The sequence below is a fragment of the Trichophyton verrucosum genome, assembly GCF_000151505.1.
Source record: "Trichophyton verrucosum HKI 0517 chromosome Unknown contig00859_1.f1.exp, whole genome shotgun sequence".
Lineage (NCBI taxonomy): Eukaryota > Fungi > Ascomycota > Eurotiomycetes > Onygenales > Arthrodermataceae > Trichophyton > Trichophyton verrucosum.
The window spans coordinates 143096-155455 of NW_003315231.1; the positions used below are offsets into that span (position 1 = coordinate 143096).

Below are 12360 nucleotides of genomic sequence, written 5' to 3' on the forward strand. Positions count from 1 at the left end.
ACGTCACAATAACTTATGATTTCCTATAGTTAGTTCCATATGTCCTTGATCTCAAGGGCTAACGTTATAGGCGGCTTCCTTATATGTTCACGATCTATATCAAATGCTATATGCGCGACAAGCGACTCTATCCTTAGGCCCCCGTATCATGAGATATGTCAATTGGATATTCTGAATAAACAACTATCCAAGGTCTATTTTACCTACATTTGAGGGTCCCGTCCGGCCCACGATAACTATTAAAGCGGACCATCGTATCTCCGACGGTTGTGTTTGGCTGCAAATGGGGACACGTCAAGACATCGATAACTCTTAAGTAGATGAAAGGCAGGGCCGGACCCATTGATACCTAAGCTTGAACGGCTTATGACCTGCTGGCTAATGACGAGGTCAGGGCGAGCGGTCAACATGGCTGCTATATCTTTTCTGTGGGTTTGTATTCTCTTCGTGCTGGGCCCCGTTGCAGCGGATGATACAGCTGCCGCTGCCCTGGCCGTGGATACGGCATTGAACCAGACGTTACTATGGGGTCCCTATCGTCCTAATTTGTATTTTGGAGTGCGCCCGCGGATTCCAAAGAGCTTGCTTATGGGGTTGCTCTGGGCAAAGGTCGACAATTACCAGACAGCTCAGGAGAGTATGTAAACAGGGCTGCAGCTCGACCCAGATGGCCTCTACTACGAGATTTATGATTTGGATAAAAGCTAACTCAATGCTATAGATTTCAGGCATACCTGTGAGCAGAATGAAGGAATGGAGGGCTATGGTTGGGAGGAATATGACATCCGAAACGGCGGCAGACAGACCATACACGATTCCCGCAATACACTTGATCTTACGATAGACTTCGTAAAGATCCCGGGGGGTACAGACGGCGGTAGCTGGGGTGCTCGCATTAAGGGAGTACCTCGTCCCGATGCACCTCCTAATCAGCCTACAACATTAATATTCTATGCTGGGTTGGAAGGACTGGGGAAGCTGGGACTGCACAATGAGCCCAATGAGCTTGGATATGCAGGAGATGTCAGGCTTGGGGGAAACGCAATAGGCCTGGGTGACTTTACTATTGATATCACCCGTGGTCCGGATACCAACACTTACCCTGAGCGGATGCACCCAAGCTATGATGACAAGCCGTTGGACAGAACGATTGTTTCAAGCATGACCGTCCCGCCAGAGGCACTTTGGCAGGGAAAGAGTATGATACCACCCTTTCATTCCAGCTAACTTTGAAGTGCTGCTAATATTTCCGATACTGCTATAGCTATACTCTTCACGCAGATGAAAAAATATATTGAAGCTGCCGTAGAGAAGTTTGGAGAAGGGAATGTACCTCCTCCTCCGGCATTGCTCACCCTTACAAATACTCAGGGCGGAGGTAACATTCACTATATACAGAAAGTCTTCCGCGGATCTTTTGAGGTATGTAACCGTTTAGTTATCTTAACTATCAAACCATTGATCATTGACTTTCGGTTAGTTTGATATCATTTTCTCATCAGGGACAGCCGAAAAACCACTGACCTGTATGTGCGCAATAATCCTCTGGGTCATTACTATTTCTAACTTCCATACCCAGCATCCACTATCACTAAGCGGATTAAGGATGTATCTGCAACATTCTCCCAAAAGTTTGAGAATATCTTCAAACCGCTCGCTCCGTTTAACAAGTCAGAGTACTTGCGGTTTTCAAAGGAAATGCTCTCCAATTTAGTAGGCGGAATCGGCTACTTTTACGGAGATTCAATTGTTGACCGCAGTTATGCTCCTGAGTACGATGAAGAGAATGAAGGATTCTGGGAGGAGGCTGCCGAAGCTCGATCCCGCGCCCAACTCACAGTCGCAGATCCATCTGAATTATTTACTTCAGTTCCTTCCCGGCCCTTCTTCCCCAGGGGGTTCCTGTGGGACGAGGGCTTCCACCTGCTGCCAATAATGGAGTGGGATCTTGACCTGACGTATGCTCCTCTGCCCTTCTCAGCCTATCAACTAGTGAACTGACAAGGAACAGACTTCAAATTGTCAAGAGTTGGCTGAGTCTCATGGACGAGGATGGCTGGATTGCCAGAGAACAAATCCTAGGACCTGAAGCTAGAAGCAAAGTTCCAAGGGAGTTCCAAATCCAATACCCTCACTATGCCAACCCACCAACATTGTTTCTTGTTCTCAGAGAATTTATGAACAAAGCTTCACTAGGAAAATCTTCTGGCCCTGATAGTTCTAACAACTCCGCTTATTCTGACAATAAAGAGCTTGGCATAACATTCCTTCGTTCAATATATCCCCTACTCCGTCGCCATTATTTCTGGTTTAGGAAGACCCAATGGGGCGACCTCAAATCTTATGAGAGAGATTCTTTCTCTACGAAGGAAGGATATCGATGGCGAGGACGTACGGTCGAGCACATCCTCACATCTGGCCTGGATGACTACCCTAGACCCCAGCCGCCTCACCCTGGAGAGCTTCACGTTGATCTCATAAGCTGGATGGGCATGATGACCCAATCTTTGCGAGACATTGCCGGAGCATTAGGTGAGACAGCTGATGTCGAGGAATTCACCAAATATGAAACTGCTATCCTTAGAAATATTGATGATCTCCATTGGAATAAGGACGCAAAGACATATTGTGATTCCACTATCGATGATTACGAAGACAGTATTCATGTATGCCATAAGGGCTATATCTCAATTTTCCCTTTCATAACTGGTCTTTTGGACGCCAACCACCCGAGACTAGGAGATATCTTAAATCTCATCCAGGATTCAGACGAACTATGGAGTGACTACGGCATCCGAAGTCTGAGCAAAAAGGACGAATTCTTCGGAACTGGCGAGAACTACTGGAAAGGCCCTATTTGGATCAATATGAATTATCTGGTCCTCAAAAATCTTCTGGTATGTCTTCATATGGTTCACATATTTTCATAGCTAACTAATGCGTGCTCTACAGAGTGTCGCTCAGGTTGCAGGTCCCCACCAGGAACAGGCATCTGAGATGTATACGAAGCTACGCAAGAATATAGTAGAGAATGTTTACAAGGAGTGGAAGAACACTGGCTTTGCCTGGGAGCAGTACAACCCCGATACAGGCAAGGGCCAGCGAACACAGCACTTCACCGGTTGGACCAGCCTTGTGGTAAAAATGATGACTATGCCCGACTTAAATACCCAATCCAGCGCTAAAGACGAATTGTAAATTTATAGATATTAGAGACAACTATGGAGTATCTGTCTATAAAAATGAAGCGTGACCAACCCTAGAGGCTATGCCAATGAGTAATAAGAGATTATCCACCAAAACGCCAAAACCCGTCATTATATTTGAGCTGTATTATCGTCTTCTGTCGTAACGTTCATATCGTTTATCGTCTCTATAACGTCGGGAGTCATAGGGTGATCGGCTCCGTCTGCGATGGCCTCGACGATCTCGTGTTTCCCGATCTCCGCTGCGTGAACGTGAAACTGAGCGTTGCCTCCTAACGGCCTCTCGGGACCGGGACCTAGAACGTGAACGATATCTTTTTCTTTCATGTCGATCTGAGCGGTGATCTTCTCTCCGGCTTCTATAGTGCCTTGCATGATCTCGACCGTCTCTTCTGCCGTGTTCCTTTCTTCTTTCCGAGTGGCGGTCACTGCGGGGCCGGTTGTCAGCATTGGTCTTTGCAGTTTGACTGTAGTTGCTAGAAACATCTCCTATTGGCTCCAGCTTCTCAATCCCTTCTCCAGCTGGCGTCTTGCCAGTGAAGCCACCAAACCCGACTCCCTTGACGCGGTCAACATCTTCGTGATCATCCGCTCCTTCCAAGACTGCTCGCTCGACCTCCTTCCCCCCCAGCGGTTCCAGGTTGGCGTTCGAGCTTTTAGACGGCACTGATACTGGTAGACCAAGTGCTCGGGCTATAGCTTCTTGCTCTGCCTCTTTAACCTTCCGGATTTCCTCCTCTCGAGCCTTCTTCGCTGCATCAGAGTCTTCTCCTTTGGTATACCACGAGAGGTCACGGCCTTGTTGCCACCGACCAACGGGGGCCATCAAGGAATGGCCAAGGTAGTTTTCCCGGCGGCTTGAGTCCTTAACATCTGACCATTTGAACTCCGTTTGGCCGCCCCTATGAGCCATGTATCGATCAGTCACTTGAACCCCACGGGCCGGCTCCTCGCGAGCTGTGCAACTTACCTGCTGCCTTCCTTCCGAATCGTGGACACAAGATCCATGCTGGCTCGGTACCTAGAGTGACAATCTCAGTCTTTGCCACGTTTTCTCCTTTTGCTGGTTCGTGATTCTGGTGTCTCCGTCGCTGCCTTCTCCTTCAACGCCTTGTTCGTTTCATTCTTCAGCTCGTTTCTTCGGAAGAAAGTCGAAACTTGAAACTTCGCCGAAAATTAGGTAGTGACGGGAAAAACTAGGTCATGTGACAAACGGTTAATGCACTGATCAATAAAAAGACCGTGCGTTATCATACCGGGGAAATAAAGTGAGCACGTGATTAATGTAAACTTTCGTACTTTTCCAAGAACGAAAAAAGTGTTTGACGTAAAGCCAGAAATCACTGGCAGCCTCATCAGCTTTCTCTCGACGACAGGTCAACATCTCGGTGGTGCAGCCCGGCGCTGTTATTTTGGCGAGCTGCTAACCAACCTGCTACTGTGATGCACATCGGAGTGTGAGAACGCTACTATTCTCGACTGCAACTTGATCCCGGTTCTTGCTTGGTTGTTTCCGGCAACTAAAGAAAAACCCCACCACATTTCTTCGCCTCCACCAAGAATGGTTGCTTCATCTCTGAGACAGCGCCGAATCTCACACATATTTACTTACCTTAGTGCTTCAACAGTCTTAATCGACCCACAGCAGTGCCGATGACTTAATTTTGATATACCCAAATATATGACCTGACCGTACAACATGGATCAAAATTCTCCGAGTGATACTGGTGCTGGCAACCCGGTCTGGATAGAAGTTCTCGATGAACACGCTGACCATGGAATTACCGTGGAGCCACATGGTGTTGAACGAGGAGATACGCGTGTATGTTTTAAAAGAAATCCCCCCTTATATGTTGTATAGCAATGTCGCTGACTCAAGCTTGCAGTTTCCGTATGTTACTCCGTTCTAATGCTCCTCCAAAAGATCCACTACTCGACGGCTGACTGAGTTTCTACATCAGACGGAACGCTCCATCGCCTCCTATTGCAACTTGGCGGAATAATCTGGTACGTTCTGATGCCTCCTTTACCATTCGACGCATGTAAAATTAACTATGCTACGCTTCTTCTAGACTGCTCTATCCCAGAGGCAGAACCTTTATTTTGTTGCTTACTCCAGTCGAATATACGTGTTCCAGCCAAGTTGCGGACAGATGATCGGTTCACGGCCGGCTCTTATCCTAACCCCCAAAATGGCACGACCTGATGCTCCGGGTTATATTGCGCCCAATAATCCTCATGCCATCAATCAAATCACTGTTGGTGACCTTGGCTCTGATGAGATCTTACTTCTGGCAACGGATTCAGGGAACGTGGCCGCCTATAGGGTTGAACGCATCTTCTGGTGTATTGAAAATCGCAGGGCTGAAGATACTGACCCAGTCCAGGTAGGCAATGGAGTAGAATGCTTTTTCAGTGAGTGGGTTACACAAAGTGCCTGGGCTTTGGCAATCCATAAGTTCGCGAGAATGATAGCTGTGAGCTCTAATACCACAACAATAACCATATTTGCTTTTGCCCTGGTGGATAATACGGAAGTTTCACATGTGACTCGGGAAGGTTCATCTTCTAGGGCAAAGCACCCAAAGGTCCATAATAATGACTGGATTCATATTACCAGTATTTCGGAATTCTTGAAGCTGCGAAGTTGGTCACGGCAGCGCCGACGCTCTCAGAATATTCGGCTCTCATTGTCGGGGCATTCTGCAAATATACCTAACGTCTCATTTTTGAACTGTGACCTAGATCCTCATGGAGACTGGCTAGTCAGCACGGATATCAATAACAAACTCCTTGTATGGAGGATCTGGGAACGTTTTCGTCCGGTTAACTACTGGGACTTTTATTCCGCGGATGATGACCAACAGTACGATGACCTATTTGACGAGTAAGTTAACCATTAAAGAGGGTACGCATCGAAACTGTCTAATCTTTGTGAGAATTGGTAGCCGACAGCGGGGATGGAATGTTCTGGCTGTTGATCCAAGGTCCTTTCGCATGAAAAAGGACCTTCTTGAAGCTTGCGGCGGCCCTCCACATAAGTACCCAGACAAGGACGCCCCCTATGATCTTAGCTTTTTAGCCAGCAAAGTCCACGATGCTACCCAGTATTATAATGTCTTTTCGTCATCAACACCCCTTACTCAGCGTCGAAATCAAGGGCCCCCACCTGATGAGCTTTTTCCACTTACTCACTCTGATGATTCCGATGGAGGTGTTGAAGATCGCATTAATCGTCACGACACAGTTCCTGGTATAAAGACACCCCCTGTGAGAACAGAAACACCCAGCGACATTCCTCTAACAGTCGGAGCACAAGGCACCTTGCAAAATAATAATTCTCCTTTGGCTACCCATAACTATTCCAATATCCTTGCTGATGCTATATCCAATACCCCCGTTCTAAATGAGTCCGATGAAGATAGTGACGAAACTTATAATGAGGACGAAGACGAAGAAGATGAAGAAGGCGCGGAAGACGAGGAAGACGAGGGTATCACACCTGCTCCCGGTACCAACACCAGTCATGCTACGGTAAGCGATGCGGACATTGATATGGACCATGACAATAGCGGTGATAACCCATCCGACGAGGATTCATCCGAAACGAGTAACCTAGATGAATTGGATGAACTCTCTGATACTCCTATGAATGAAGATATCCACTCAGGGTCTAACACAGCAACCAAGGCTAACGGTAAGGCGGGGCTGCTAAGAGATGAACGCCCAACTTCCGATCTCTTTCATAGCTTTCAAATTCTCCATTTTTCTGAATCTCATATTCGAATGCTTCCCGGTCCCTTTTCTACTGGCCCTTCGGTCATTTTCCGCGCTGCTTTATCACAAGTCGTAACAAATCCTGTACAGTTTATCGAAGCTACGGATCGATTTAACATGGCTCTTCAAATACCTGAGCTGGGTGTTGTTGTTGCAGCATCTCAGAAAGGAAGAGTTGCGATACTTGGTCTTACTGAGGTCCGCAATAAAGGAAAGGTGTTCAGGATGGACCGTATACTACCACTTGCAAGTCAAGAACGAAAACGGCTTCGTCCACTTTGCCCGCTACTTGGAATTGCTGCTAGCCCAGTTGTGCCACACTTAATACCACCCGAATCCCCCTCAGATGATTATGAAGATACATCTACTGGAATGAATGATGTTGATGTCCAGGAAATTCGCAATGCTTCACTGCATCCTATTGGTCCCAAGGCTGGCTTGTCCGGCAAATTTCCTTCTCACTTACCCTTTGGTGGCACGAAGAAAGAAAAGTGGCATGGCATTGAATACTCGCGTCGCTACCGCCTCTTCTTAACGTACTGTGACCATACAATCCTACACTACGAGCTTTACTATGACTGGCCAAAGGAGCTTAGAGGGCCGGAAGCACAAATGGCATACGATAAGAATGAGCCATTTATTCTCAGACCCTAGGCTATGGATTGTCAACGGAATTTGGCTGGAGAGCCCAGAATTGAACTAGTTGGGTGTTAGTTCGGCGTCCTTCTTCGCAGTGAAACAGGTGTGACTAGCGAGAAGGGATGCCTGACAAAAATTTAATTTGACATTTGGAAGTTATGAGGGCTTTAATTTCTTTTCCTGGCTCGTATCATAGTTGAATGGAGTCAGCGGACAAGTGTGATATAACATTACTATTTTATAGATTGCCGACATCACTGTCTTAAAAACATTCCCCCTTGAGATTAGTAAAAGTATCAAGCGACAGGACATTACTAGGTGTGCGTCTTGAAATACTAAAACTATGTTAACCTATCCACGTAATAGTGATGATTACGGCAAGTAAAATCATTATTAGGTTGGGCCAACCAACGCCTTGCCGGGAAATATTACAGATTCCATGCTAGTATTATATCATATTACCAAGCCTCCATCTGTATGGCTTTCTCTAATTCAGGGCCTCCTCCAATATGAGGCACAAATTCTCCGTCCTCATCAACACCATTATTTAGTTCTTCTCCGAACCACCCCCACCCAATTTTCTCCAGTTCTCGTGTGAAAAAATCTCGCTCTTCCTCTACCAATGGCTTCCCATTCTCAGTAGACAAGACATCCTTGTACTGCCTAACATGCCACCAGTGGGTTAACCCTCTTAGTGCTTGTTCCATTGGTAGCGATTCCTCCACTTCGGCATCAACATCACCGCCAGCAAGCCAATCATCGCGCAGCTCAGGCCGACAATACAGATAGATCGCCGTTATGACTCTCATGTGGCTTAACCGCCATTTTCTGCCACAGTAAGGAACTTGTGACTTAAACAGCTTGAGAGTATATAGTCGAAGGTGCGGGTCTGGTATCTTGAGACCCTTCCGTAGCACAGCGCTACATTTATACTGCACAAGGAGTAAACACCTATGAGCCTTGTCGCGGGTAATCTTGTGCATGATGTGCAGGAAGTTGATAGCAGAGAAGAAGTTTCGGAAGGAGTAGGTCGAAATAGGTCCTGGCTCAATTGGTGCTGTCGGAAAACCTAGCTCATCGACTTCAAGGAACCTGGAATTTTCTTTGCTCTGTTCAGTTGCAGCCAATTTTGCAGACGCCTCTTCGAGCATCGATATTCTAGAACGGCTCTGCCGAAGTATCGGAGGTGGAGCTGCTTCGTCTTCACTACTGTCATCCGCAATTTCTGTGGGTTCGAGAGGAGGGATTGGTTCCGGTGGTTGGTTAGAATGAACATGACAGAAGTGAAAAAAACTACAAATTGAATTAGTATGCATGTTTTCGTAGATAGTTGAAGTAGTATTAGGACATTACCTTGATACTAGTGGGTCTTGGGGCTGGGCGACAGCATGGTCAACTTCCTGGTGAATGAACATTTTTAATATTAAAGGAATATAATTTGAGTCGAGTAGTATTTGCGACAAATACTCAAATTTCAAGATATCTAGTCAAAATGTTAGAAGAGCCAAAAGTTAACAATTTTAGTGTACGTACGGCATCTTTTGAACCATTTCAAAAGTAGAATCAACGCTCCAGAAATAGCTTCAAATCTGATCTCTCGTGATCTTGCTTCTTGAAGCTGTTTGGTAGATAGGAATGGCTCTAGGATGCGATTCTTGTTCGATAGTTGTTTCTGGCCATTCAATGCGTTGCTGAAGGGATGTCGTGAGCAAAGTGCTAAATAAATTATTGGGAAGAATACTTACTCTGCTCTACCATCCATATCATCGTTACCATTTGTTTGGCTTGCAATAGCGGTGATGCTCGTTAAAAGCTCCTTCAACACAACAATCACGAAAGACTGAAGGCTTGGAAGTGCGTGAACCTAGGAGACGTTAGACACACAATTCAGGGGTAGCCGTTTAAATACACGTACGTAAAATTTTTCGACTTCATCCAAGCGTCGTTGCACATCTTCATCTTCAGTTTGACGTCGAGGCTTCAATTCTTGATCAGCGGGTGATTCTGATTCATGGCCATTGGACGGCCTTCGGTAACCACTGTCGGGCGCCCTTTCATCCCATCCACGATCGTACTTCATGAACGCTTCTCGTTCTTCCCAAAGTTGTTGCAATGCCCGTGTCATCCTCATGCGGCTAGAGAACAGTTCGCCGGCCTCAATTATTGACGCAGGAACATCGCTGCCTTCCCACTTCCTACCCACAAGGCTGTCCTGAAGGTCGCTAGTTCCTTTTCCTCCAATATTATTACTTGAGCCGTCCAATGGAGGGTACATGAAAGGGAAATGCTGATTTGTTTGGTAATTCTGCTTCTTGCCCACCTTTCCAGGGCCCCCTGGGGATGGTGGAGGGGAAGGGGCAGGTGTGGCAATGTGAACGGATTGATGGAGAATAGAGTCGTTGTTATTCGCCAGGGTAGACCCAACTCCAGAAAACAGAACGGACGAAGAATTGCGGCTTGAGGACGTGGGAAGGGGAGGCAGAACTGAATTGTGTTCCAGCTCAAAAGGAACCAATGGTGGTGGTGGGTTATAGGCAGGATATTTTGATATAATCTCTTGTCTAAATAGATGATAGTCCAGTGGAGAAGCAGTAAGGGCTGGAATATTTGATGACTCGTTTTGACCAGAACCAGTTGGTACATGCATGGGCTCCAAGATAGTTTTTGCTCTTTTCAAAGGTTCGATGCCACCAAATAGAAGAAGAATTGATTTCCAGAAGAGAAGGAGAACCTATGAAAGCTATCAGAATACAGTGGACAATAAGACAAAGAGTGTAACTTACTCTCGTTAGTGGAAAGATGGACGGATCATCCCACCGAAGCCGTGCAACGATTTCAACAAGAGTCGCGGGTAGGTTGGGATTTAACGCGGCTAAGTGGATAGAGTTAGTAATAGTGGCTCAACTACAGCCAATCACTCATAGGTATATAAATATCACCTACCAAATGCATCTCTCAATTCCAGGCTAGAGTATTCCAGCTTTTCTTCTCTCCGTGCCACCTCAACAATGATATAAAGACAGGTGAGTATTAGATTAATTTCCCTATCCCTTGTCGCAACATAGGCCGTTGTGCCGCTTTCATTTGCAAAGGCTTTCATGTCTTCTTGTACTAACGTCCTATTAAAAAGAAATATGAGAAACTCCTGTCAAAATGTCCGAAGATAGGTAGGCTGCTCCACTCACTGATCCTTGTTGAAAAACCGCTGTAAATAAGCAAATAGAGCCTCGATACCTTGGCATTCCAGAAAATTATGGGCGTTCTTAATCATCCATTGAATTTGCATAGATCGCTCCTTTGGAGTCTCGGCCGCGTCATGATCAGTAATGTCAGAAGGATAATCCCCAGCCACCTTTCCAGCAGTAGAAACCCAGACACCTGTTAAGGTGTAGCAGATGCTCTCCAGGGCTTCGATTCGGGAAAAGATATCGGTGCTAGTAAACAGTCCTATCATCTTTTCTATAAACGCCTCTTTGTCCTCGTCCGTGGCGCTTAGCCAAGATGATTCGCTTTCGGGGAGATCAGGCAACGCCTCGCAGAAAGATGACCAGGTCTGTTCAAAAGTAGTTTTGCAGCCCAGCAACATGAGTTTGTCAGGCTCGTTATCACCAAACCATTCATTGATCTCTTCTGGGAATGGTTGACAGTCGTCATATTTGAAGGCATAAGATGGTAGATCGGCCTTTGGAAGATCTTGAACAATTTTGCGGAGTTGAGCAAGGCTCACTGAGTCCGTCTGGGCTTCAGGGTTTTGTACTGGCGCAGGTGGTGGTGGTTGCAAAGGCGGGGGCGGTGCCACTCTGTCACGCCGTAATTCAGGTCTAGTTGAAGGCTGAGACAGTCTCTGCAGTACAGATGCATCGCCGAATCCATCCGCTTCATCGACTTTTGCTTCGTTATCTTCAGGGAGTTTCATGTCTGAGACGGTATCTGCTGCGACTACTGGTTCCTCGGTGGATGTGGTTATATCGACTCCAATGTTGTCGACTTCGTCCGCGCGCATTATCGGTTCCTCCACCAACCCTTCCTGCTCGGTATTCTCCAGAGGCTCCATTTTTCCAGCAATTAGATGGTATGATTCAAGCTGGTTGAAAGGTTGCCAAGGCTCAAATTCACCTGGAGCTCAAAGGGGTATGTAAGCTAGGTAGCTGATGATCATGAGGTCGTATCGTAGTCAGACTTCCATTAATCAGTTTAACACAACGCATGGGCATATCCCGAGTTGCATAAGTCGTATCACCCAGGTCTAGCGACTGAGTTGTTCCTTTGTAGCGAATGTGTTTTCTGATAATTCAAGAGTTGAAGCTCCACGTCGCTGTTGAAGGTTTGATATTGGGCGTCGAAACTACCTATAGCTGACTAATCCTGGATAAAAGAAAAGGCGAAACTTTAAACTCGCTTACCTAAGGTACCTAAAGTTAATTTAAAGACGCGAAAAGTTTATTTATTTATTTTCATTTAGCATTTAGCAGTTGGCTTAATCTACCTAAGTTAAAGGAATACATGAAGGGCATTAATTGAATAAACAGTCCGCTCGCTAGATGCAGGTTCGAAGATGTCGGTTTAAGCAAAGGTAATTTTCTCCCTGCTATGTTGTTTTACGTTAGGCTGGAAAACAAATACGATACCGCATAAACATTGATCTCACCAGATAATTATTTGGAACCGGGAGATGATTGAGTTTCTCAAGACACTAAATGTCCCGCAAAATACGGACAATTTGCAAAAAGGCTCAAAA

General features: G+C 46.1%; 4 protein-coding genes across 4 annotated transcripts; 2 read left to right on the top strand and 2 right to left on the bottom strand.

The window, feature by feature from the left end:
* Nucleotides 1–408: 408 nt before the first annotated feature.
* TRV_07006 (uncharacterized protein) lies at nt 409–3198 on the top strand (the record flags this gene model as incomplete). Its single annotated transcript, XM_003018947.1, has 6 exons — nt 409–637; nt 722–1198; nt 1265–1422; nt 1606–1958; nt 1994–2897; nt 2953–3198. 6 exons carry the CDS (start codon nt 409–411, stop codon nt 3196–3198), a joined length of 2367 nt encoding a protein of 788 aa, XP_003018993.1.
* Nucleotides 3199–3317: 119 nt separating this feature from the next.
* Nucleotides 3318–4214, bottom strand: TRV_07007 (uncharacterized protein; the record flags this gene model as incomplete). The annotated part of the gene is made up of 3 exons (XM_003018948.1): nt 3318–3682; nt 3741–4108; nt 4177–4214. 3 exons carry the CDS (start codon nt 4212–4214, stop codon nt 3318–3320), a joined length of 771 nt encoding a protein of 256 aa, XP_003018994.1.
* A 1184-nt stretch (nt 4215–5398) lies between these two features.
* Nucleotides 5399–7637, top strand: TRV_07008 (uncharacterized protein; the record flags this gene model as incomplete). The annotated part of the gene is made up of 2 exons (XM_003018949.1): nt 5399–6093; nt 6155–7637. The coding sequence occupies 2 exons, from the start codon at nt 5399–5401 to the stop codon at nt 7635–7637; spliced, it is 2178 nt and encodes a 725-aa protein (XP_003018995.1).
* Nucleotides 7638–8080: 443 nt separating this feature from the next.
* Nucleotides 8081–11676, bottom strand: TRV_07009 (uncharacterized protein; the record flags this gene model as incomplete). Its single annotated transcript, XM_003018950.1, has 8 exons — nt 8081–8915; nt 8976–9105; nt 9156–9313; nt 9368–9462; nt 9538–10353; nt 10406–10494; nt 10566–10741; nt 10808–11676. The coding sequence occupies 8 exons, from the start codon at nt 11674–11676 to the stop codon at nt 8081–8083; spliced, it is 3168 nt and encodes a 1055-aa protein (XP_003018996.1).
* Nucleotides 11677–12360: the final 684 nt, after the last annotated feature.